This window comes from Myxocyprinus asiaticus, chromosome 4 (assembly GCF_019703515.2).
Source record: "Myxocyprinus asiaticus isolate MX2 ecotype Aquarium Trade chromosome 4, UBuf_Myxa_2, whole genome shotgun sequence".
NCBI classification, from domain to species: Eukaryota; Metazoa; Chordata; class Actinopteri; order Cypriniformes; family Catostomidae; genus Myxocyprinus; species Myxocyprinus asiaticus.
This window is the reverse complement of record NC_059347.1, coordinates 18,351,474-18,377,586: the sequence shown is the minus strand read 5'-3', so window position 1 is coordinate 18,377,586 and position 26,113 is coordinate 18,351,474. Positions and strand designations below refer to the sequence as shown.

The window sequence follows — 26,113 nt, the reverse complement described above, 5'->3', positions numbered from 1 at the left end:
TGCGTGCGGTCCAGATAGATGCACTGGGAGCAAACTGGACACAGCAACGACAAGGCCGAGTCTTTCTCCTCTGAAGGGAGCACTTGCAGGTTCACCACCTGGTCCCGAAAAGGAGTGGTGGGAACTTTGGGCACATAAACGGGCTGGGGTCTCAAGATCATGTGAGAGTGTGCCGGCCTGAACTCCAGGAATTCGCTGGTAACAGAGAGCGCCTGCAGGTCCCCCACCCTCTTGATGGAAGTGAGCGCCACCAGGAGGGCTGTCTAAAGAGATGGAGTGCTGAAGCTCGGCCTGCTCCAGGGGCTCAAACAGGGCTCCTTGTAGGGCAGGTAGGACCACAGAGAGATCACAAGAGGGGATCAGGTGTGTTCTAGGAGGATTCAATCTCCTCGCGCCTTTGAGGAACCTGTTGATCAGGTCACGCTGTCGTGAGGGACTGCCGTCCAGTGTATTGTGGTGAGCTGCTATGGCAGCCACGTACACTGTGAGGGTAGAGGGAGACAGCCGTCTCTCCAGCCCTTCCTGAAGAAAAGACAGCACAGACCCGACGGTGCATCTCTGTGGGTCTTCCCCATGGGAAGAACACCAGTTAGCGGAAAGATGCCACTTCAAGGCATACAGCCGCCTCGTAGAGTGCTGGAGCATGCCTTGCCCCTGAGTGAGAAGGTCCTGCCTGCTACTGTCAGGAGCACCAGATCTTAGAACCGAGTCCGTTTGGGCCAGTACGGCGCAACGAACAGGACTTGCTGTTCGTCCTCCCTGACTTTGCACAGAGTCTGTGCAATGAGGCTCACAGGAGGAGACGTATACTTGCACAGACCCCGAGGCCAGCTGTGCGCCAAGGCACCCGTGCCGAGGGTAGCCTCAGACAGGGAGCACTAAAGGGGGGAGTGAGAGAACTTTTGGGAGGTGAACGGGTCTACCTGTGCCTCCCCGAATCTCTCCCAAATCAGCTGGACTGTGGGGGTGGAGTCCCCACTCCTGCCGTGAGAGCGTGTCCGCTGCATGGTTGAGGATGCCCGGAAGGTGAATGGCTCACAGCAACTTCAACATCTGCTGACTCCAGAGGAGGTGGCGGCGGCGGGTGAGTTGTGACATGCGACGTGAGCTTACGCCGCCTTGGCAGTTTATGTACGCTACGGCCGCTGTGTTGTGGGTCTGGACCAACACATGCTTGCCCTGAATCAATGGCCGAAGCCTCCGCATGGCCAGCAATACCGCCAGCAACTCTAAGCAGTTGATGCTCTGCCAAAGGAGTCGGGGCCCCGTCCAGAGCCCGACACTGCCTGCCCATTGCACATGGCGCCCCAGCCTGAGTTCGAGGCGCCTGTCGTGACCACGACGCGTCATGAGACCTGCTCTAGGGGAACACCTGCCCGTAGAAATGGCAGGTCTGACCAAGGGCTGAAAATCTGATGGCACTATGGCATGATGGTCACACGCCAGGTGCAGTGCCGCCATGCCCACCTCGGGACTTGAGTCTGTAGCCAGTGCTGAAGCGGTCTCATATGCATCAACCCAAGGGGGAGAACCGCCGCTGAGGATGGCATATGTCCCAGGAGCCTCTGAAATTGTTTCACTGGCACCACTACCTTCTGCCTGAAGGTCTTCAGGAAGGTCAGCAATGACTGAGCACGTTTGGTCATAAGACGTGCCTTGAGAGCGACCGAGTCCAACTCCATACTGAGAAAAGGGATGCTCTGCACAGGAGAGAGCTTGCTCTTCTCCCAGTTGACCTGAAGCCCGAGTCGGTCAAGGTGCTGAAGCAAAAGGTCCCTGTGCGCACACAGTAGATCTCGCGAGTGAGCTAGGATTAGCCAGTCGTCGAGATAATTGAGAATGCGAATGCCTTTCTCCCTCATAGGGGCCAGGGCAGCCTCTACAACATTGGTAAGGATGTGAGGGGACAGGGACAGACCGAAGGGGAGGACCTTGTACTGGTATGCTCATCCCTCGAAGGCAAACTAAAGAAAGGGTCTGTGTTGAGGAAGGTTTGATACGTAGAAGTACACGCCCTTCAGGTTGATGGCCACGAACAAATTCTTATGCTGTATTGACACCAGGATGCGCTTCTGTGTTAATATCTTGAACGGAAGCCTGTGTGAGGCTTTGTTCAAGCACGCAGATCCAAGATTGGGAGCGACCCTCCCCCTCTCTTGGGCACGATAAAATAAGGGCTTTAAAAGCCCTTGTGCAACACGGGGATGGGCTCTACTGCTTCCTTTGCCAGAAGGAAGGACGGAGACACCATTGCCCCACACCGTAGTGGAGAGGATATATGCACCGCTACGGCACGCTCCACCTGAGGGATCTCGACATATTCCTTAGCTGCTCTGCCATCGAGGGTAGTTAGGATGGACGAGCCCGCTGTGAGTGGCTGTGAGTCGCGCTCCGAGCCCAGAAACCAATCATCCAGCCGCGAACTCTCGGCAGGGTGGAGGGTTCCACTTCAGCCCGATGTTCACAGCCGCCCAAGGAAGCACGGCTACCATCTTAGCGTCCGCTTCATCCTGTGTTCTACTGCCCATGGGCGGGAGCTCAGAAGATTCGTATGCTTCTGATAGCAGAAGCCCACCCTCTGATGCTGTGACCGAAAGCTCATCCTCATCGTGAGCCGAGGCCTTTTCTATTTTAAGCAAAGGTGATTGGGGCTCTCAAGATCGAACCCCTAGTGTCACTACATCAACACAGCGTTGAGTGAGTGACAGACAGGGAACCTGTCATTCTCTACAGAAAATGTACTCTCCTCCACCATGTTTCCCAGTCATAATTAAGACTTGAGGGGTCGTTCATGTGCAACTTCCGAGTGGGAAACTCGTATTTACGATAATTCCGATAGCACATGAAGGCAGCATTAATTAAGATTGAAATCGCGATGTAGCCTTGCGTGCCATATCCACATTAAAAACAGCCTGCGTTGACAGCTTCAGTTAGTATTGAACAAGCTAATGGTGCCATCTAGCAGCCATGTGTGGGATATAATGAGATGAGATGACAGCATCATCATGAGATGATCCAATGTTTATCATATTACAATCAAAATTGCGAAGCCTGTCAAAATGATCCCTTCTCAAATGTTGGCTGTAGATTTTCTAACTTCTGCGCTCTGTTTGGGTGGTTTTGTGCTGATCAACTATTCTATTTGTTAACATTAAGTATTGTGAACTAACAATTAATGATTTTTTACAGCATTTACAGTTGAAGTCAGAAGTTTACATACACCTTAGCCAAATACATTTAAAATTGTTTTCCACAATTCCTGACATTTAATCATAGAAAACTTTCCCTGTCTTAGGTCAGTTAGGATCACTACTTTATTTGAAGAATGTGAAATGTCAGAAAAATAGTAGAGAGAATGATTTATTTCAGCTTTTATTTCTTTCATCATATTCCCAGTGGGTCAGAGGTTTACATACATTTTGCTAGTATTTGGTAGCATTGCCAAATTGTTTAACTTGGGTCAAATGTTTTGTGTAGCCTTCCACAAGCTTCTCACAATAAGTTGCTGGAATTTTGGCCCATTCCTCCAGACAGAACTGCTGTAACTGAGTCAGGTTTGTAGGCCTTCTTGCTCGCACATGCTTTTTCAGTTCTGCCCCCAAATTTTCTGTTGGATTGAGGTCAGGGCTTTGTGATGGCCACTCCAATACCTTGACTTTGTTGTCCTTAAGCCATTTTGTCACAACTTTGGAGGTTTGCTTGGGGTCATTGTCCATTTGGAAGACCCATTTGCCACCAAGCTTTAACTTCCTGGCTGATGTCTTGAGATGTTGCTTCAATATATCCACATAATTTTCCTTCCTCATAATGCCATCAATTTTCTGAAGTGGACCAGTCCCTCCTGCAGCAAAGCACCCCCACAACATGATACTGCCACCCCCATGCTTCACGGCTGGGATTGTGTTCTTCAGCTTGCAAGTCTCACCCTTTTTCCTCCAAACATAATGATGGTCATTATGGCCAAACAGTTCAATGTTTGTTTCATCAGACCAGAGGACATTTCTCCAAAACGTAAGATCTTTGTTCCCATGTGCACATACAAACTGTAGTTTGGCTTTTTTATGGCAGTTTTGGAGCAGTGGCTTCTTCCTTGCTGAGCAGCCTTTCAGGTTGATATAGGACTCATTTTTACTGTGGATATAGATACTTGTCTACCTGTTTCCTCCAGCATCTTCACAAGGTCCTTTGCTGTTGTTCTGGGATTGATTTGCACTTTTCGCATCAAACTACATTCATCTCTAGGCGACAGAATGTGTCTCCTTCCTGAGCGGTATGATGGCTGTGTGGTCCCATGGTGTTTATACTTGCGTACTATTGTTTGTACAGATGAACGTGGTACCTTCAGGTGTTTGGCAATTGCTCCCAAGGATGAACCAGACTTGTGGAGATAAAAAAAAAAAATGTGAGGTTTGGCTGACTTCTTTTGATTTTCCTTTGATGTCAAGCAAAGAGGCACTGAGTTTGAAGGTAGGCCTTAAAATACATCCACAGGAACATTTCAAATTGACTCCAATTAGCTAATTGTCTAATTGCCTAAAGTAGATGTCTTAAACGACTTGCCAAAACTAGAGTTTGCTAATATGAAATCTGTGGAGTAGTTAAAAAATGAGTTTTAATTACTTCAGCCTAAGTGTATGTAAACTGATGGACATAATCCTGAATAAATCAGACAATAACATAGTCAGCTATAACTCTGAGTACCCCTTTCCACTTCCTGCTCAAAAGTTTTTAATTATCTAATAATGGTGTTCAGTAAAGGAGTTGAGTTTGAAAATACATTCTATTCATTGTTTTCTGTTTTCACACTATTCTGAAAATTCTGAAATGTCAAATGTTTCCACCTTAACCATGTGTTCTAACATTTTCAGTGTTAGTTCACATTAGATCTTAGTGCATTAACTAATGTTAACATATACAACATTTGATTAAAAGTTCTAAAAATATGTTGAAATTAACAATACCCAAGATTAATAAATGCTGTAGAAGTAGTTTTAATTGTTAGTTCATGTTAACTAATGTTGATTACTGATGGGGTTGGCTGTACGCTGTATCCCACTTTACTCAGTACATTTTCCTGCTTTTTTGTGCTTAGCCGATCACATTCCTGAGCTCTGTCAGCACACTATCGCTCTCTTAGTGTCAAAGAAAGAATGTAGGAAGCTATTAAAAAGTCACCATGTGTACAGAAGCTACATTACAACCAACCACAAAGCATACTTAGGTTTTTATGTTCTGAATGGAGTACCAGAAAATTAGAGAGGACCCTACATAATTAATCGAAAGCAAAACTTATTCAGCTGCCTAGTTTATGCCTAGCGCTTGTAAATGTTGTAGTTGTGCAGTTTAGAGGCTTACCTCAACCTTTAAATTACAATTATATGGAGAAAGGACACTTATAAACCCTCAAGGACATTGACATCACTGACACTTCATGGCTGTCACAACTCATGAACTCAGCTCACCTCAAAAGCAAAATTAACTTTAATTTCTCTCTCTCTGACTTAACCACCGTGAATGAGCCAAGCCTTTTGGCTTCAAAATACATCCTCAGTCCAGATGTCATCCAGGAAGTTTGATGCAATCAGGCAGTGCTCTAAAATGGCACACTCTTCCAAGAGCTCATTAGAAAGCTCTGCTAAGTGGACAAGGCCCTGAAGACAGAGTTGTGAGCCTCTCAACATCTATTCAGTTCCATACAGGGTTGTCCAGCTACGTTGTGAATCAAGTATACCACTACAGCAGGGTTGATCTAGTGGATCTCAATTAATATGCAATACTGCAGCAACATTGTTTCCTATTGTCTCATTTTAAAAGTAATTTTAGAGTAGAAGTTGAACATTATTTGATTTTGCCAATACTGATAACTAAGGTGTTGAAGAAAGCAGATGACTTATTAATTGGCCGATAGTTCTTAAAATAGATAATTGAATGTATTAACACATTTTCTTAGTCTTTCCTGTGGCAGCGTTGCCCAGACATAAAAGCAACAAGGTCCAAATTGAATGAAAACCCAGATGCAATTTAATGTGCAACCGAAATCCCAATAATATATATATAAAAAAATATAAGGGCTCCAGAATGTTTATACATAGTGGCCGGGGGGGGGGGGGGTTAATTTCTGAAATAGTTTTATGTACCCTAAAAAGTTTTGCATTTCCCTCGTAATAGTTATAAAATATGGATATAAAAATATGGATAAATATGCATAAATATTGTCAATTTGGACAGATATAGAAACAGCAAATCCCCACAAGGTGTCAGTGATTGACTGTTTATATTTCATGTTCAGAGGCTGCGCTCATACTCTTGAACCCTCCAGCTCCACTCACAGGGAAAAAAATTTCCAATGTTGATTTTAGCTGATTACCGAAAGTTCCAAAAGCAGCTATCGACACAGATTAATCAGCATAAACTATCATTTTGGAGGTGTTACAGTGATTAACATGCTAACTTAAAAAAAGTTCTTCATGTGGTAACATCTAAAATCAACTGGTTTAATTCAAGAAAATATTACTTAACATTCCTGAATCCACTTGGATACATTAGTTTACACCAACAATTTTTTTTTAAGGATTAGATCAAGTAGAAATATGTCTTTAAGGTAATAATTGCAGGTTAAAACTTTTTTAAAGTGTACAAATGTTCAAAATCGAGTAGTCGTTGAGTGTCTAATCATCTTCATGAAGACAGTGAATTTTTCACAAAAGCAATGTTTTATTGTCTGTAGCGGCTGTAGCGGCCGTGCTTTAAGGGGGGTGAATTTAACATTGTATTCTTGCAAATGTTTGATCGTACGAGGTCCAGTTTTTCATGACATCTTTAGTCCTATTTGGGTGGGATTTATTTATTTTTTTTCTGACATATGTCTGTAAAGTAATTGTTACTGTGGAGGTCTGATATGTTAATCGTCAGTTTGCATGGGATAAGCAATGTCTGTAGAAATCGCATAGATGGGTGTCTACTGGATTTAAACTCTCCTATCACACTTAACTGACCCATCAGAAAATGTATAGCTGTGCTGATTAATTATGCAGGAAATATTAAACATGATCAAATACTGTATCTGGAATTATTAGAAGAAATTGACTGGAATATCTGGCAAAATACAACAGAACTCTTGACATTAGCATGCCTGTAATCCTATATTATACTCTTGAATTAAAAATATGGTCAGTCCGTTCACATTATGTAATTTTATTGGACCGTCTGGAAAATATTTTCTGAAACACAGGGCTCAACACATTTTCCCCCATTCACTCTGCTCAAATAACAAAATGACGTGCTTGTGTACTTTTCTAATTTTCTTAACCAAAAGAAAACACTAATTTCTTTCTCTTTTACATGGGTAAATACATGCATTAGTCCATACGCAACATTCATCAGCGTTATCTGAAGTACGTCTTACATTTTCTGGTTTCTCATTGGCCAACATCCACTTCAGACACTTGTAGAACTTGTAAAGCAAAGATAGTTAGAGGGCTTACAAGCTGGAAAGTGCAAATTCACTGGCTTTTTACCAGCATGTCAATTTGCACGGGATTTTAACCAGGGGGTATTTTTACCGGGCGTTTGAGGAGGGTTTTAGTATGCTGCCATTTTAACTGTTATAGCATGCAGTAGTCTTGTGTATGATGCTGAAACATGTGATGTGAACCTGTATTATCAATATAACATTATTTTAATAAAATTATATGATATTAATTAATACGATTAATTGAACATAAAATAAATGCTAAAGAGAAAAAAATCTAGAAAGTCTGACTATTCACTAATCACTAATGTAGTCAGTTGTTGGACAACTAGTCGTCCAGTCAGCCATCCTGTCCCATCCCAAATCAGTAGGTATTAACTTCATAGCTTAAATTAGTATGATGTAAAACATCCACCATAACTTATACTGATCAGTTACATTTATTTTTATGCTGTTTTTATGCAGCCTCCCACACTGCTACAAACACATTCCTACAAAATCAATGGCTTGTAAATAAACAGGAAATGTCAGGGAGGTTCTGGTCAAATACAATAGGATATGTTAATTGTGAGGGTCTAGAATGGGCAGTTCAGTTGTAATGCAAAAACTCAGCTCTGATGATCTTGAGGTTAGTTTCAGTCCCTCAAATTAGTTTGGAGTGTTTAAAAAGTAATTTGTTTTTGTAATTAGGTTGTGCCAATTAACTCCAGCTGTTATTTGATTCGTCACCTAAGCTACACATAATCACAATGCCCTGTTGTAGTCATTCATGATCTTTTGGCACAGTTAAAACATTGTGGGTTAACACTTCCACTTGTAATAAAATCTCCTGATCAGATTTTTTTTTTTATTTTTTATAAAAGATAAGCTTTTTGAAAAGCTTTATTACTATTCTTTAAAAATAGTTACCGTCGCATAATCGTATTTGTTATGCGTGCAGGTGGAGGCAGACAGACAACAGTTGCTGGAGAGGGTGGAGAAACAGGAACAAGATCATAAAACCAACATGCTCGATCTAGAGGAGAAGATCCAAGACCATGAGAACCAGATCAAGGATCTGAAAGAGACCATCTTTGAGCTGGAGGACCAGGTGGAGCAGCAGCGGGTGGTTAGACTGCACACCAACCAGACCATCCTGGACCTGGAGAGTAAGACCCCTGTCTGTCTCTCTGTCTGTCTGCCTCTCTCATAAACCTTATTACCAAACGCCCATGCCGTGTGTGTTTAACTGCTCTCCCCCAGCCAGTGCAAAAAGTTACTGCAGCATCTGGCTGAATCTAAAGGCTTACACACACACACACACACAAACAAACCCAAACAAACCCAAATGCACATTGGCAGGAGTCTGCTGTGATTAGTGAAACACATTGATTGGATTTGGCAGCCTGGATGGATTGAGATACAGAGCTGTTTGGTACTTAGATCTCTCCAGCTAGTATCGTTGCCAAAACTGCTTCATCCAGGACTCATATGTACAATGAGCTTGTCTGCCGACCTCTCTTTTGTTCTCTAAGCAGGGGGAAGGAAGTTTCATGCAGCAGATTTTAGTTTCATTGTTGCCTCAGCCTGTGTCTGTGCAGTTGCTATGCCCTTAGTTATATAGAGTAAATAGTGTATATCTTTTTTGACTCTTTAACAGAGCAAGTGGTCTATGAAAGTTTTATCACAAGCAACTCTTTGAGTTTCTCTGCATAATTCATTTTGGTGCTCATTTGAATCAGTCAAAATGGGAATGCATTTTGGGAGTGTGAATTATGGGAATGTGAATTTAAATACGACTGCCAGGATAAAGCTGTTAAAATGTGGTTGACAAAAATTTTGAACAGTTGCACATGTGCTTGCCTCACATTCTTGTCTAGTTGCTTGTGATCACCCTAGTTTTGTGGAACTGTTTCCCTTGCTGACATCACACCTGTAATGCAGCTACAAAAAAAAACAACCGCTGATTCTTGACATAAGGGACAAAACGTGTTTTAAATCATAGCTTTATTTTCTTTTTTTTATACTAAATTAATTTGAAATGGATATATTTGTATACAAGGTCTCAGCTACAAACTATGTAAGGGAACAGGCTTTTATAAAAAACACTTTTTTCTGAAAATTGACATTTATTCACTTCATAAGTGTCATCTCCGTCAGACACACTAAAAAGCATGCAATTTTAATTAAATCCATCCAACAATTGTGTAAAGTTTTTAATTATCTAATAATGGTGTTCAGTAAAGGAGTTGAGTTTGAAAATACATTCTATTCATTGTTTTCTGTTTTCACACTATTCTGAAAATTCTGAAATGTCAAATGTTTCCACCTTAACCATGTGTTTTACTTTGGAGCCATTTAGTTTTTTTACTCAGTTAAAGCTGCCTCAATAACCCAAACTAAAATGCCAAAATTTATCCCACAATTCTTAACTGAAATTATAACAATGGGGTGACGATGTTGACATTTTGAAGCTGTGACCGCAGAGACTTAAACATTGTTTGTTTAAAATATAAAACATACCAGACCATGTGTCCTACTGTTGCATCCACCATGAGCAGGAAGTGGAAAGGGGTACTCAGAGTTATAGCTGACTATGTTATTGTCTGATTTATTCAGGATTATAAGCTAAATCTGACTTGATGCAAAGTGAGGACACAACTTTGATAGGCAGTTTTTTATGGAAAATATAATTTAAAGTTTAATTTATACTGTATATTTTTTGATATCTTACAGATCCCTAGCTTTCATTTGATATTTATATTTATGAATTTATTGCATTTTTAAAAATTTTGTTTGGCAGTTTAACATTGTGACCTCTTGCTGAGGACAGGTTAAGTTACATGTGCTTCCAAGTATAGAGCATGCATTAAAAAAATAAGTAAAAAATGATAATGCAAGTAATGAATGCCCTGTGTATACACATTTCCTTTAGATTGAACTTTTTCAGTATTTTTATTATTCTGATTTTTTTATTTTTAACATAAAGAGGACTTTTTTATGTAGGACATAATTTGTCCCTTATCTCAAGAATCAGTGCAATACAAGCATAAATAGGAATATAACAACTTTGAAATGCTTTGCTGGTTTTTTTTTTTTTTTTTTTTTTTTTGGTTTGGTTTTTTTCAGATACTGTATGTACAGACCCAAAGCTGCAACAGCACAAATTCAGAGCAGCTATAATTAAGCACAGTACTCAGGTATTCACCTTTGTTTTTTATTTTGACATTGTTTTTCAGATCAAATCAAGAGGCTGGAAGAAAACAAGGTTGAGCTTGAGAAGCAAGTTAAAGCCATGAATAAGCAAATGAAGGTGTTTTTCTTCTTACATATTTATGTATATATTCTTCTTACATATTTTTCATAAAGAACTGCAGCATAACCAGGCATGTTTGACAGTTGATGTCAGTTTTAATAATTACAATCAAATATCTTCCATCTCTGCAGAACAGTGCTATATGTTTGAGACCAGAGCGGTCTTTGTTAGTGCACATTTTGAGCTGCAAATGCAAGTTGGATTTCAGTCTACCTTGTCAGTGCTTATCAGTCAAAGTGATTAAAAATGACAGTACCATGACAAGCCCCATGAACTCACATGTGCCGTGTGTGTGTGTGTGTGTGCGTGTGTGCGTGCGTGCGTGCGTGTGTGCGCGTGTGTGCGTGTTTATTTTCAGGATGAGACAGAAGAGTGGCGCCGTTTCCAGGCCGACCTCCAGACAGCAGTGGTGGTCGCTAATGACATAAAGGTGGAAGCTCAGCAGGAACTGCGCACACTGCGCAGACATCTGCAGGAGGAGGAGGAGCACAGTGCCAGACTGGCTTCAGAGCTGGAGCAGATCCGAGGGGCCAGGTATATGACCACTTATAAACTCAACAGACCTCCCCACCTCTCCATTCATCTGGGCTGTAAAACCCTATAACAACCCTCTCCTCTTTGGGATTCATTGGTATAGTTCAATACGTCTCAAAGATCATCTACTACACAGTTATCTGGCCTCAGTTGATGGTCTAACTTATAATCAGACATAAAGAGCATTGGTTAAGGCCTGTATGGTATTTTAATACCTAGTTTGTTGAAATCCATCCATAAGATTTTAAGGACATAAGGAGACTGTAGCAATGAACTCCCAAATTTGTAGTCATGTAAAATTATCCTCACGCCTTTACACACACTCTTGCATCTATTCACTTTTTTGTGTAGCAGCTGCAAACTGTAATATGGCATCCAAGACTCACTAACACAGTACCCACTTCCTTATTTTGAAGACACCACAAGACCTGACATATCTCCAAAAAGCAAAACTTACCCACACACATTCACACTCTGATTTGATAAGTTTAGGATGTTAACATATTTTATTTACTTGACCATGCAATACACAGAATGAAATGTTTAAGGATGTTAGTGTCACGCTGCAATATCTTTACCTATGTAAAATAATGTTCAATTTATGAACTGGGCTGGCATTAGTGTTTTGTGTTTTGTGTTGTTCAAATATCTGTTTTGTGTGCTAGCTTGTTGAATCTAAGAAATTATGTTTCCTGTTGAGCCTCACTGATTTTGTCTGCAGAGCATTTGCAAAAGCATTTTCAACCCATTTGTTGTAGGAATTTTCATCTATATATATATATATATAATATATATATATATATATATATATATATATATATATATATATATATATATATATATATATATATATATATTTCCGGTCCTTGAATCTGATTGGACGAGAGATGCTTCATGAGTACTGATGGTCTCACACCATCAGCACTCGTACGCTTCACTGTGTGTATCACTCCGCTTGTGTTCGTGCTGTTCTAAACTAAAGTGTAAGAGCAGTGCTGATGTGTTAAGTGCTATATATGCGTCTCTTTACATTTAATATTGTGACATTACATATTTTAGCCAGCAGGTGGAGGCAAAAGACCATTTTTGTGTGTAATATGAGCCAGTTGGTGACGTGAAGTCAGTGTAACTCAGTGTTTATATTCAACAGCGCTCCGTGATCGCTCGTATTTAGTGCCCAACCAATATATCTGTATCGTATATTTTACCGATATGCGCCGATATGAAAACTTTCTTTCTGAACATATAATGCAGAAAACAATATTTTAGAATTGGTGTCATAGTGTAGTTTGTCCAGCAGAGTGCGCTCAGACTCCATTGTTTACAGAGCTGACTCTGAGCTGACGGTGGCTCTGCAGACAGGGTGGAGTTAAACGGTGTGGATTTGAGCGATCTCTTCTCATTAAATTGCTAACTAGTTTGTGAAATACATACTGGAAAGTTAATAAAAAATTACCCCATCATTTTATATAACTAATATAACATTAACCCTGTCCCTGACAACCATGTCACTTATGTTGATCACATTTGTTTGCTGGTGGCCAGCTATAGTTTGTCAGTGCAGTCAGTAATGCAGCAGATTGAAAGGTAAACAACAGAGCATCTTTTTGCAGCTCAGCGGACAACGGTGGTGGATTGTGTCTGGTGAGTGTTGATTTCATGCTTTGCTGTTGCCTAGTTTGTGAGACACAATGCTGGAAAGTTAATAAAGTCCATCTTTTACTCTCCATGACAACGAGCTTTTAGCTAACCAGCTAATCACGTAGCTACTTTCATTGTTGTCAGCTTAGTGCAAGCTAATGAGTAAACATGTATTCACCAAACTGTTTTGTTCAGGATTCACAGTTTGGTACCCCCTTCAACCAAACAATTCCAGTCGTTGCATTTATAAAATGTAATATTTAAAAGTCTGGTTCCCTATCTGCCACTCACTTGACATTGTGTCGATGTAGTGACATTAGGGGTCACTCTTGGGAGCCCCAAACACCTCTGCTTTTTTTAAAAAAGGCCAATGACAATTGGCGAGTGGAATTTGCATGCTACTCCCCCGGACATACGGGTATAAAAGGAGCTGGTATGCAACCACTCATTCAGATTTTCTCTTCGGAGCCGAGCGGTTATATTCAGTGCACTGAATTCAATTCCCTCCAAAGACGCACCTCAAAACTGCTGGATTTACGGCGCATTTCAGCGGCTTCTCCCCCTCTGCACCCGTGGAGTGCAGAGAACGCCCCTGGGCGCTTCGGCAGAGCACAAATAAGAGAGTATATTCGGAAAGAGTATATTTTCATTCACAAAAAGAGCGGCACACACACGGAACGTATTTTTAAAGATGCCTTTCCATTTGTGTGTTATTCCTGGTTGCGGTCGTTATCTCTCCGCTTCTGACGGCCACGTTCGCTGTCTTATGTGTCTGCGCACTGCCCACGCGGAGACATTGTTCGTGGATGAGTCATGTCCTCATTGCGAGAACATGCCCATGGTAACGTTGCGGCCCCAGTGGCTCCCCACACCAGTCCTTCTACTTACGGGTTTGAGGCCGCATCGGTTAGCACCGGGGGCGATTTGGGGACATCAATGGGACTGCCCCCATTCCTTTCTTCCCGAAAGTGCATGAGGAGCTGACAAGATCATGGGAGGCACCTTTTACTGCCCGGTCCCGGTCTTTCAGCTCCCCCGCTCTCACTACCCTCAATGGTGGAGCGGCCAGGGGGTATTCGGTGATCCCCCAGGTGGATAAGGCGCGGTGCACTTGTGTCCACAGAGCGCTGCCACCTGGTGCGGGTGCCCGAAGCTCCCATCCAGGGCCTGTAGGTTTACGTCGTCCCGACTGTGGCCTGCGGTGTCGCTGGACAAGCCGCCTCCGCCCTGCACGCCATGGCTCTCCTGCAAGTACACCAAGCCAAGGCGCTAAAAGAACTGCACGAGGGTAGTTCTGACCCGGGATTGATGCGGGAACTGCGCTCAGTGACTGACCTCGCTCTCCGGGCGATGAAGGTCACGGCGCGGCCTCTCAGGCAGGCGATGTCTACCTTGGTGGTCCAGGAGCGCCACCTTTGGCTCAACTTGGTTGAGATGGGAGAGGCGGACAAGGCACGGTTCCTTGATGCCCCCATTTCCCAGGTTGGCCTGTTTGGCAACGCCGTCGAGGTCTTTGCCCAGCAGTTCTCGGCGGTGAAGAAGCAGACGGAGGCCTTACAACATATCCTGCACTGGTGCGGCTTAAGACCCCACACTCTGTCTGCTCGTCGCCAAGGGCGTCAAGGCGGTCTACGCTCCCGTTGCATGTCACAACTCTCCCGCAGCTCTTTGTCTGCTGTGGTTGACAGCGGAAAAGGAGCGCTGTCTCCAAACAGAGGATCGCCCTCTGGGTCATTGACGCCATCGTGATGGCATATCAGGTTCAGGACATGCCACCCCCTGCGGGGTTACAAGCCCACTCTACAAGGAGTGTGGCGGCCTCCTGGGCCCTGGCCAGTGGCGCCTCTTTGGCAGACATCTGCAGAGCAGCGGGCTGGGCAGCATCCAACACCTTTGCGAGGTTCTACAATCTCCGGGTTGAGCCGGTCTCGTCCCGTGTATTGGCAGGCACGAGCAGGTAAGTTCCAGGAAAGCTGGCCGGGTATACCACTTGTGCATAGTGCTTTCCCCTCCCTTGAGGTGAAGATGTACGCTCTTGACTCCCAGTCGTGTTCACAGACAGATCCCTGGATGACTTTCCTCCTTAGCCCTCTGGCAGTTGAGTTTGCGGTGAAACTCGCTGACTGGCCCAGTACGTGCGCTAATGAGCCCCTGTACTGAGGTAGGTGCTCCACATGTGCTGGTTCCCTGAAGGCGACCCCATGTGATATTTTCCGCAAAATCGTTTTCCTGTCGGCAAATTGCGTCTTCCTTGGCCAAAGGCCCCAGGGTAGGACCTACCATGGGACCTCTCCACATGGCATACTTCCAACAAGACTCGGTAAAACAATGTGATGTATTCCACTCAAAATACACCCCCCTTCCCCCCCCTTTTTTGGGCGGGGTGTGGTCTCCGCGGTGTCTTCCCCTTGGGAGGGGGCAATTCTAAAAACGGCACCGTTAGATCGGTTTGATTCTGAAGAGCCACTTAAAAGTACATTTTTTTCTCTCTCTAAATGTAAATGAGTGTAAATGCCAACACCATCATATATGTCAAAAGGACTGATGTCTGTCAACCAAAACATGAGCTCATTGAAGTCATTAAATATCAGTCTGCTTTTTTATTGCATCAGTTACTCCTGGTCGGAGGCTTCCGTAAATATTTAGTTTATACGTAGGGTTACGTCCAACATAAATTTAATGGTGCAACGCTCAAATATTTAGTAGAGTGTAAACTGTGACTTAGTGCCCATTTATGCCACAACTATGTTAAGTTGTAACGTACGTATAGCTGGTGCAACCGGCCCCTGATGTTTATTTAGCTAATTATTTTATTTTTAATTTATTGTTTATTTTAATGGTCAGCATTTGACTGATACTAAACAGGAATACTGATGTTTATTTAGCTATTTCTTTTATTTGAATTTATTCTTTATTTTAATGTTCAGCAGTTGACTTATACTAAACATACAGTACTGATGTTAATTAAGCTAATTATTGTATTATTATTTATTCTTCATTTTAATGGTGGACTTATACGACTTATACGAAACATACAGTACTGATTTTTATTTAGCTATTTATTGTATTTTTATTTATTCTTTATTTAAATGGTCAGCAATTGACTTATACGAAACATACAGTACTGATGTATATTTAGCTATTTATTGTATTTTTATTTATTCTTTATTTAAATGGTCAGCATTTGACTGATACTAAACATACAGTACTGATGTTTATTTAGCTATTTATTGTATTTTTATTTATACTTTATTTTAATGGTCAGCATTTGACTGATACTAAACATACAGTACTGATGTTTATTTAGCTATTTAATTTATTTTTATTTATTCTTTATTTTAATGGTCAGCAATTGACTGATACTAAACATACAGTACTTATGTTTATTTAGCTATTTATTTTATTTTTATTTATTCTTTATTTTAATGGTGGGCAATTGACATACTAAAAATACAGTACTGATTTTTATTTAGCTATTTATTGTATTTTTATTTATTAATTATTTAAATGGTCAGCAATTGACTGATACTAAACATACAGTACTGATTTTTATTGTATTTTATTTATTCTTTAAATGGTCAGCAATTGACATACTAACAGTACTGATGTTTATTAAGCTATTTATTGTATTTTTATTTATTCTTTATTTTCTCAGTGTTCATTTCTAGAATTTGTTGACAATGTATAATAATAATGCCAAATGTTCTTTGATAAAAATATTTGTTTAAGAAAGCAGCCTTCTGAGTACCTTTGCATAGTCATATTGGTGCAAAATCGGTGAACAATCCAAATAGAAAAAGTCTGTTTTCATTCCAGCTCAAAAATTAGCTATATCCGTCACCATATAGGGTATCGGTGAATTTTCCCTCTCTAAAATCAGTATCGTATCGGTCTCAAAAATCCCATATCGGTCGGGCTCTACTCATATTACTACTACAATACTAAAGCTAGGAAATAGCTTTAAATGGCTTTAAACTAACAACTTCAGCATTAAGGCTCATCAAACCTGAGAGACACAACAGACTGATTAATTACACAAACTCAAGGTGCTTACCTCTTACCGGACTTTCTGCATTGGAAAGGACAATGACATACTGTTTAAAATGGCGGAGGATATTGCGGTTTCTATAGTGAAAGACTCTTGCGCACCAGCTACTGCGAATTCAGGAGGAATACCCCCGCTTGGATGGCTATTTTTCCACTGAGAAAATAGGATGAATTTCACCAAAATTACTTTATCTTCAGAAAGCTGACTAACAGACTACAGCATCTTCAACAGGTGATGGCACATGCTCCATCTCTCTCTTTCTCTCTCTCTCTCTCTCTCTCTCTCACACTCACACATACATCCTTGTTTCTCCAATAACATGTTAGAAGCAGCCCAAGCCGTGATACTAGTAGTTCTAAAGTGATATTTTTGAGAGGCTTGGACACATCATACACACTAGCAGATTCTGATCCATCACGTAAGAAAGTAGTTCAATGCACATATGTGTTTTTATGACCGTACTCAGTTTTTTCAAAAATTCTTACAATTACTTGTTCATTGAACTGTTATATAAAAGCAATATCACACTCACAGTCATGCTATATGTCCCAAAATCAGCACTGCTGTTTGTTTTTCTTTATTCTAATCACATTTTAACTTTTTAAAAATGTAAAAATTATATTTCAGCATTTAATATTTCATCTTGAAATTGTATATATAATAATTCAATGAGCTGTCAATGTTTGAAATAATGTAGTACATAACATTAAGTTTACATTTGTATATCAAGTGCTATAATGGTACAGTCACTTTAAGAGTTTAACGCGCATCTCACAGACTCGCACAGGTTTTTCCGGTTCATTTGTTAATGAGAGAAGTCTCCATTTTTTTTAGCACATTTGTGCTATTTGTGATCAAAATAATATTGTTTTTTACTTTTTTATCTGTCTGTAAAGAAAAGAAAGGATGTTAAAAGACACTTTCAACGAAAGTGGAGTGTGGGATTTCATCTTTGATGGATACACATTTCACGGAAGAAATGGGCCGTTTTAATCTCAAGCACTTTTCAACAAAACAAGGTGATTTTCCAGGTATTCAAGTACTTACATTTTTAAGAGCTAAATTCAAGCACTTCAAGGACCTTTTGTGAGCCATATAAACAGTGTAGGAAAAAGCACAGGAGGGGCAAAATCAAGCAATAGAGAGATTATGATGTTGACGGGTCATTATTTTTATGATCACGTGAACAGAATACAATGTTTCAAATTTCGAAATATCAAGTTTTGCCTCAATATGGTTCGGCATGTTTTTTGGTTCACAATATACCGAAATTCAATATAACTTCCTATCCCTAATATATACATATATATATATATATATATATATATATATATATATATATATATATATATATATATATATATACTGTATATTCAGAGTTTATATAGATTATATACTGTATCTTTTGGTGAATTTCACATTATCTGTCAGTAAACATGCACAGGTCATATTTCACCCCAAAATTATATTTTTATAAAAAATGTAAACTTATTATCAGGACCATGCTATTTATTTACATGTTCATGTTTTGTTTCAAACCATATTTTTGTTTCATGCCATTTTTGTCATTATTGTCATGACAATGAAACATCCCCTCAATTACCATAATGCCAAAAAAATCTAATTCTCTTTAGTAAAATGTGAAAAGAAAAAGTAAATAAATTATAATGACATATGATTTAAATCTTGAAGTATTTATACATCATGGCTTTTATTTATTTATTTGTATAAATCATGGTACAATATTTGCTGTACTATCTAAATGCTGATAATAATAATAAAAAAACAGTAACACTTATTAAAACAAGGTTCTGTTTGCTAACATAATTAAATACATTAGGTATCATGAACTAACAATTAAAATAATTACATTTTGGTTAATGTTAATTCACAAAAATCATTGTTCATGTTAGTTCATAATGCATTAATGTTACCTTATACAACCTTTAATTGTAAAAATGTATCACTGAAATTAACACTGTGTAATTAGTGCTGTAAAAGTATTTTCCGTTGCTTGTTTATGTTAACCAGTGTAGTAAATAGGGTTGTAACGGTATGAGATTTTTACGATACAGTAACCGTCTCAGAAAATTTCACGGTATCATGGTATTACACAATTATTATTCTTTTTTTGGTTGAACAAACGCTTTATTATAATTGAAACTTGAAACCATTTTTTTTATTTATTTTTTTTTAATGGAAGTATGTGTAAAAAAAAAAAAAAAGTCTCCCTTTTAAAAATAAATGGAACAAATAAAATAAATAAGAAAGCTAACAGAATTATAATAATAAACCGAGTTATAAACAATATAAAAAAATATAGCATGTAACTATAACATGTTATATAACTAAAGCATGTTAGTTTACATGTTAAATTAACTACTAAATTAAAAATATCATCAGCTGTGTGAGCTTTTAAAGTAATGTCCTGTGATTATTAACAATTAATATATACTGTAGGTGCACGACAACGCAGCCAGACTGCTTCTGTCTGTACCTTTAACTCAGTGGTCTCAACTGGTTTTGCTTCGGGACCAGATTTTACATTGGAAATTAAGTGGTGACCCGCCATAGTAAAAACGTAACCTGTATTTTATGTATCCTGGGTCGCATTTCCTTTTATGTTGCATAGATTTGTACATGGCTTTCAAGTACAAGGACATGCATTGTTGACGTCAACAACAAAAGCAACAGGAAGTACCCCCCCTTTTAAAGATTGAAGAGCATATTTATTTATATGAGCCCATTATTATCCTGTTTGTTTCTTAATTTCAAACATAATTCAAACAGAACATACATATTACACAGGAGGAAAGGTTCCTCATTACCATGGTTAGGTCAGTGTAGCTAGTCTTGAATAATAGTAATGATTATAACAAATTATAGTATTTATGAAAAAATAAATACTAGCTGAAACATATCTTGAAACTTTAACTACAAATGCCACTGTTGATATAAAGTGAGGTCTAATAGATTCTACCTTTAGATTATTTCATATGAAACTATAACATTTTGTCAAAATGTAACAGTTCCCTGTCTGTCACTTACTCGACGTTATGTCGATGTAGTAACACTAGGGGTCACTCTTGGGAGCCTGAGACACCTCTGGTCTTTGATAAAAGGCCAATGAAAATTGGCGAGTGGTATTTGCATGCCACTCCCCCAGACATACGGGTATAAAAGGAGCTGGTATGCAACCACTGAATATTGAATATTACTCTTCATTCACATCTGCTGGATCTGATGGCGCATTTCAGCGGCTTCTCCCTCCTCTGCACTGGTGCACTGCAGAGAACGCCCCTGGGTGCTTCGGCAGAAAAACAAGAGAGTATATTTTCTGAAAGAGCTTTTCCTCCTCTAAAAGAGTATATATTTCTCTAAAATAGCGGCACACACGGAACGTCTTTTTAAAGACGCGTCTTTTTAAAGATGCCTTTCCGATTGTGTGTTATTCCTGGTTGCGGTCGTTATCTCTCAACTTTGGATGGTCATGATCGCTGTCTTTCGTGTCTGGGCACGACCCACACGGAGGCAGCGTTTGTGGATGGTTCATGTTCTCACTTGTTCGGAGCCCATGAAGATGATGAGCTCTCGAGTGCAGCATCGGAGAGCGGGATTGTCCAGTCGGATGCAGAAGCCTCAGCTGGGCTTCCCCCTTTGGGGACGATTGTCCCTGTCCCTGTCTCCTCGTGTCTTTACAAAGGTCGCAGAGGCTGCCCTTGCCCCGTTAAGGGAGGTGGGCATTCACATTCTCAACTATCTCGACGACTGTCTAATCCTATCTCACTCTCGAGACATGTTGTGCGCACACAGGGACCTGGTGCTCTCACACCTCAGCCGACTAGGGCTTCGGGTCAACTGGGAAAAGAGGAAGCTCCTCCCGGTTCAGAGCATCTCTTTTCTCGGTTTGGAGTTGGACTCAGTCTCCTTGATGCCCAGTCGGTGCTGGCCTGTTTGAAGGTGTTCAAACAGAAAACAGCGGTTCCACTGAAACTTTTTCAGAGGCTCCTGGGGCATATGGCATCCTCGACGGTGGCCACTCCACTCGGGTTGATGCATATGAGACCGCTTCAGCACTGGTTCCAGACTCGAGTCCCGAGATGGGCATGGCGCCACAGGACACATCGCGTGGTCATCACGCCGGTCTGTCTCCGTCTTTTCAGCCCTTGGACCGACCTCTCGTTTCTATGGGCAGGTGTTCCTCTAGAACTGGTCTCCAGGCGCGTCGTGGTCACGACAGAAGCCTCCAAAACGGGCTGGGGCGCTGTTTGCAATGGCCACGCAGCTGCCGACCTCTGGACGGGTCCACGACTGCATTGGCACATCAACTGCCTCGAGTTGTTGGCAATTCTGCTCGCCCTGCAGGGGTTCCGGCCGTTGATCCAGGGCAAGCACGTGTTAGTTCAGACAGACAACACGGCAATGGTAGCATATGTCAACCGCCAAGGCAGTCTGCGCTCTCATTGTATGTCACAACTCGCCCGCCATCTCCTCCTCTGGAGTCAGCAGCACTTCAAGTCGCTGCGAGCCACTCACATCCCAGGCAACCCCAACACTACAGCGGGTGCGCTGTCACAGCAGGTTACCCTCAGGGGAGAGTGGAGACTCCACCCTCAGGTGGTCCAGCTGATTTGGAGTCGAATTGGACGGGCACAGGTGGACCTGTTTGCCTCCCAAGAATCCTCCCACTGCCCGCTCTGGTATGCCCTCACTGAGGCTTCCCTTGACATAGACGCGCTGGCACACAGCTGGCCCCCTGGCATGCGCAAATATGCGTTTCCCCCAGTGAGCCTGCTTACACAGAACCTGTGCAAGGTCAGGGAGGACGAGGAGCGGGTCATCCTGGTAGCACCCTACTGGCCCACCCAGACGTGGTTCTCGGACCTCATGCTCCTCGCGACAGCTCCCCCCTGGCAAATTCCCCTGAGGAAGGACCTTCTTTCTCAGGAACGGGGCACCCTCTGGCACCTGCGACCAGACGTCTGGAATCTCCATGTCTGGCCCCTGGACGGGACGCGGAGGTAGACACGATCACTCAGGCTAGGGCCCCCTCTACGAGGCGCCTGTATGCCTTTAAGTGGCGTCTGTTCGCTAAGTAGTGTTCTTCCCGACACGAAGACCCCCAGAGATGCGCAGTCGGATTAGTGCTTTCCTTCCTGCAGGAGAGGTTGGAAGGGAAGCTGTCCCCTTCCACCTTGAAGGTGTACGTTACTGCCATAGCAGCACAACATGATGCAGTCGACGGTAAGTCCATAGGGAAGCACGACCTGATTATCAGGTTCCTAAGAGGAGCCAGGAGGCTGAATCCCTCCAGACCATGCCTCGTTCCCTCATGCGACCTCTCTGTAGTTCTTCAGGGTCTACAGAGAGCCCCCTTTGAGCCTTTGCAGTCAGCCGAGCTTAAGGCACTCTCCTTGAAAACTGTCCTCCTGACTGCGCTCACTTCCATCAAGAGGGTAGGTGACCTGCAAGCATTCTCTGTCAGCGAAACGTGCCTGGAGTTTGGTCCGGGTTACTCTCACGTGATCCTGAGACCCTGACCGGGCTATGTTCCCAAGGTTCCCACCACCCCTTTTAGGGACCAGGTGGTGAACCTGCCAGCGCTGCCCCAGGAGGAGGCAGACCCAGCCCTGTCATTGCTGTGTCCGGTGCGCGCTTTACACATCTATTTGGATCGCACGCAGAGCTTTAGAATCTCTGAGCAGCTTTTTGTCTGCTTTGGTGCACAGCGGAAAGGAAGCGCTGTCTCCAAGCAGAGGATCGCCCACTGGCTCATTGACACCATAGCTATGGCATATCACGCCCAGGACATGCTGCCCCCGGTAGGGCTATGAGCCCATTCTACCAGGAGTGTGGGCCCTGGCCATGGGTGCCTCTCTAACAGACATTTGCAGAGCAGCGGGTTGGGCAACACCCAACACCTTTGCAAGGTTCTACAACCTCCAGGTGGAACCGGTTTCGTCCCAGGTAGTGGCATGCAACACAAGCGGATAAGCCCGGGATAGCCGTCCGGGTGTATCGCTTGCACATAGTGCCTTCCATTTCCTTTTGAGCTGAAGACATGCACCATTAATTCCCAGTAGTGTTCACAAGTTTGTTCCCTGGCTGACTTCCTCCGAGCCCTGTGGCAGTCGAGTTTTCGGAGAGATTCACTGCTGGCCCAGTACACGTGCTAACTAAAAGTCCTGTTCTGCGGTAGGTGCTCCGCATGTGGCGGTTCTCTGTAAGGCTAACCCCATGCGATATATATCTTCCGCTAATTCGTTTCCCTGTTGGCAAACTGCATCTTCCTTGGGCAGAGCCCCTCTGCCCCAGTCTCCATGTTTGTAGTAACTCCTCCCCCATTGGGCAGGATCTACCTTTAAGACTCTCCACATGGTTGGAAAGACCATGTGACGTATCCTTCCACTTAAATATCCCCCCTCTCTTTGGGCGAGGTGTGGTCTCCGCTGTGTCTTCCCCTTGGGAGGGACACCCCCCCTGACTAGACCTGGCGGCCCAGTCGGATAATCCCCCTTCTTGTTTAGGGAGTGGAAAAAAGAGAAGAGGAAAAGAGGCCATGACTGGGTTAAGCCTGTCTCTATCTCTTGGGTAGTCGACTTGTCCCCAAAAAGGGCCGTTCGACACTCATAACTATGTTGGGGGAGGTTACGTGTTGACCTGGTGTGCTGGCTATGAGGCACACAGTAGTCTGCCCACCACACACCGCCAGTTCACGTAACACAGTTCAGCCAATTGTGGCGTTTCGTATAGGGACCCCTAGTGTCACTACATCGACACAACGTCGAGTGAGTGACAGATAGGGAACGTCATGGTTACTTGTGTAACCTCCGTACCCTGATGGAGGGAATGAGACATTGTGTCCCTCCTGCCACAACGCTGAACTACCCGCTGAAATGGCCGCACCTTATATCGGCTCCTCAGCATAAAACCTGAATGAGTGGTTGCATACCAGCTCCTTTTATACCCGTATGTCCGGGGGAGTGGCATGCAAATACCACTCGCCAAGTTTCATTGGCCTTTTATCAAAGACCAGAGGTGTCTCGGGCTCCCAATAGTGACCCCTGGTGTCACTACATCGACACAACGTCTTGTTCCCTCCATCAGGGAACGGAGGTTACACAAGAAACCATGATGTTACTTATACTCATTTAAAATCGTGAAACAATTTTGTAAAGGTGATGCATAATGAAAAATTAGCACATAGCACAGTGTTGCTATTTTCCTCCTCAGTGCTGTTTGGCATGTCAGGACTGCCTACTGTTTGAGAGGTTCGACTTGACTTCCTCCATAACGCTTTAAACTAGAAAAGAATAGAACTGAAATTGGTCACATCAGTTTTGAAGTCTGCACGCCACAATATCGAGGGAAGCCCGGTTGTTGTAGATAAGCAAATGTACATGGTATGATAACTGTCAATTTTCATACCGTGGTATATCGTGAAACCGGTATACCGCTGCAACCCTAGTAGTAAACTAATGTTAATGAATACATCCTTATTGTGCAGTCTTACCAAAAATACTGTATTACAGTAACGAGAATCTCATTAGAATCATCGAGAATAATGAGAAGTACAAAAACACTCAAATGTAATGTAATGTCTGGACCAATTACAGTATGTAATGGGGGTGGGGGTAGATTTGCTGAATTGTCATTTTACAGTGAGAAAAATATCAGAGATATTTTTTTTTTTTTTTTTTTCACAATTTTCACAATTATTTTGATATTGTGATAAAATATGACCAAGTCGTGTTCTTTTGAGATTTTTCTTGAATACTGCTAACAGTCAATTGAAACATTATTGAGATGGGCCCAATAAAATACAGCAATTTAATAAGGATAACCCCAATTCCAAAAATGAAAAATGCTAATAAAAACAAAAAGTAGTGATTTGTAAATTATATTCACCCTTTGCTATATTGAAAGCACTGCAACTACACGTTATATAAAGTTTTACCTTGTGAATTTCATATATTATTATTATTTTTTTAAATGTACAGTAATTTCAAATTAGATAATTGCAACACGCTCCAAAAAAGTTAAGATGGGCAATCTAAGACTAATAACAATTTGACTAGTTGAAATAACAAGGTGGTGTGAAACAGGAGATTTTAAACAGGTGAGGCAATTGTGTCATAATACTGTATACTATATAAGGACCCTCCAAAAATAGTCTAGTCCTTCAAGAGCAAGGATCATTCGAGACTTGTCAATTTGCCAAGAGATGCTTCAGCAAATAATCCAGCACTTTGAGAACAATATTCCCCAAAGACAGATTGGAACAATTTTGGGCATTTCACCCTCACAGTGCACAATATAATTAAAAGATTCAAGGAATATGGTCAATTCTCGGTGTGTAAAAGGCAAGATGAAAATCATTTCTGAATGCGCGTGATCTCTGATCCCTCAGACATCACTTTCTTAAAAAACATCATTCATCTGTAATGGATATCATGAACATGGGCTTGGGATTACTTTAGTAAACCTTTGTTAGTCAACACCATTTGCCGCTGCATCCACAGATGCAAGTTAAGACTTTACTATGCAAAGCAGAAGCCCTACATCAACACTGTCCAGAAGTGCTGCCGAATTCTCTGGGCTCGGTCTCATCTTAGATGGAAAGTAGAACAGTGGAACTGTATTTTTAGGTACAACGAGTCCACATTTCAAATAGTTTTTGAAAAACACAGTCGTCATGCTCTCCGGGCCAAAGAGGAAAAGGACCATCCAAGCTGTTATTAGTGTCAGATCCAAAAGCCAGTGTCTATATGGGCCAGGGGTGTGTCAGTGCCCATGGCATGGGTAACTCGCACATCTGTGAGGGCACCATTAATGCAGACAGATATGTACAAATTTTGGAGCAACATATACTGCCATCCAGCACGTCTTTTCCAGGGATGTCCCTGCATTTTCCAGCAGGACAACACCAAACCACATCCAGCCCTGATTACAAGTGCATGGCTGTGTAAGCAGAGAGTGTGGGTGCTAGAATGGCCTGCCTGCAGTCCTGACCTGTATCCAATTGAGAATGTGTGGCACATTATGAAGCACACTATATGGCAACAAAGACCCTGTACAATTGTGCAGCTAAAGACCTACATAATGGATGAATGGGGGAATAATC

General features: G+C 42.0%; 1 protein-coding gene across 6 annotated transcripts in view; it reads left to right on the top strand.

Annotated features, from left to right (window-relative positions):
* LOC127440208 (cytospin-B-like) overlaps positions 1 to 26,113 on the top strand; it is a 204,973-nt gene that overhangs the window by 99,752 nt on the left and 79,108 nt on the right. For all 6 annotated transcript variants that reach the window (XR_007897094.1, XM_051696670.1, XM_051696671.1 and 3 more), the window contains 3 exons: positions 8,412 to 8,619; positions 10,690 to 10,763; positions 11,125 to 11,300. Coding sequence is in view for 5 of the 6 variants with exons in the window: in XM_051696670.1 (XP_051552630.1) it covers positions 8,412 to 8,619; positions 10,690 to 10,763; positions 11,125 to 11,300 (458 nt within the window). In the remaining variant the exon portion in view is untranslated. The remainder of the gene's footprint in view (positions 1 to 8,411; positions 8,620 to 10,689; positions 10,764 to 11,124; positions 11,301 to 26,113) is intronic.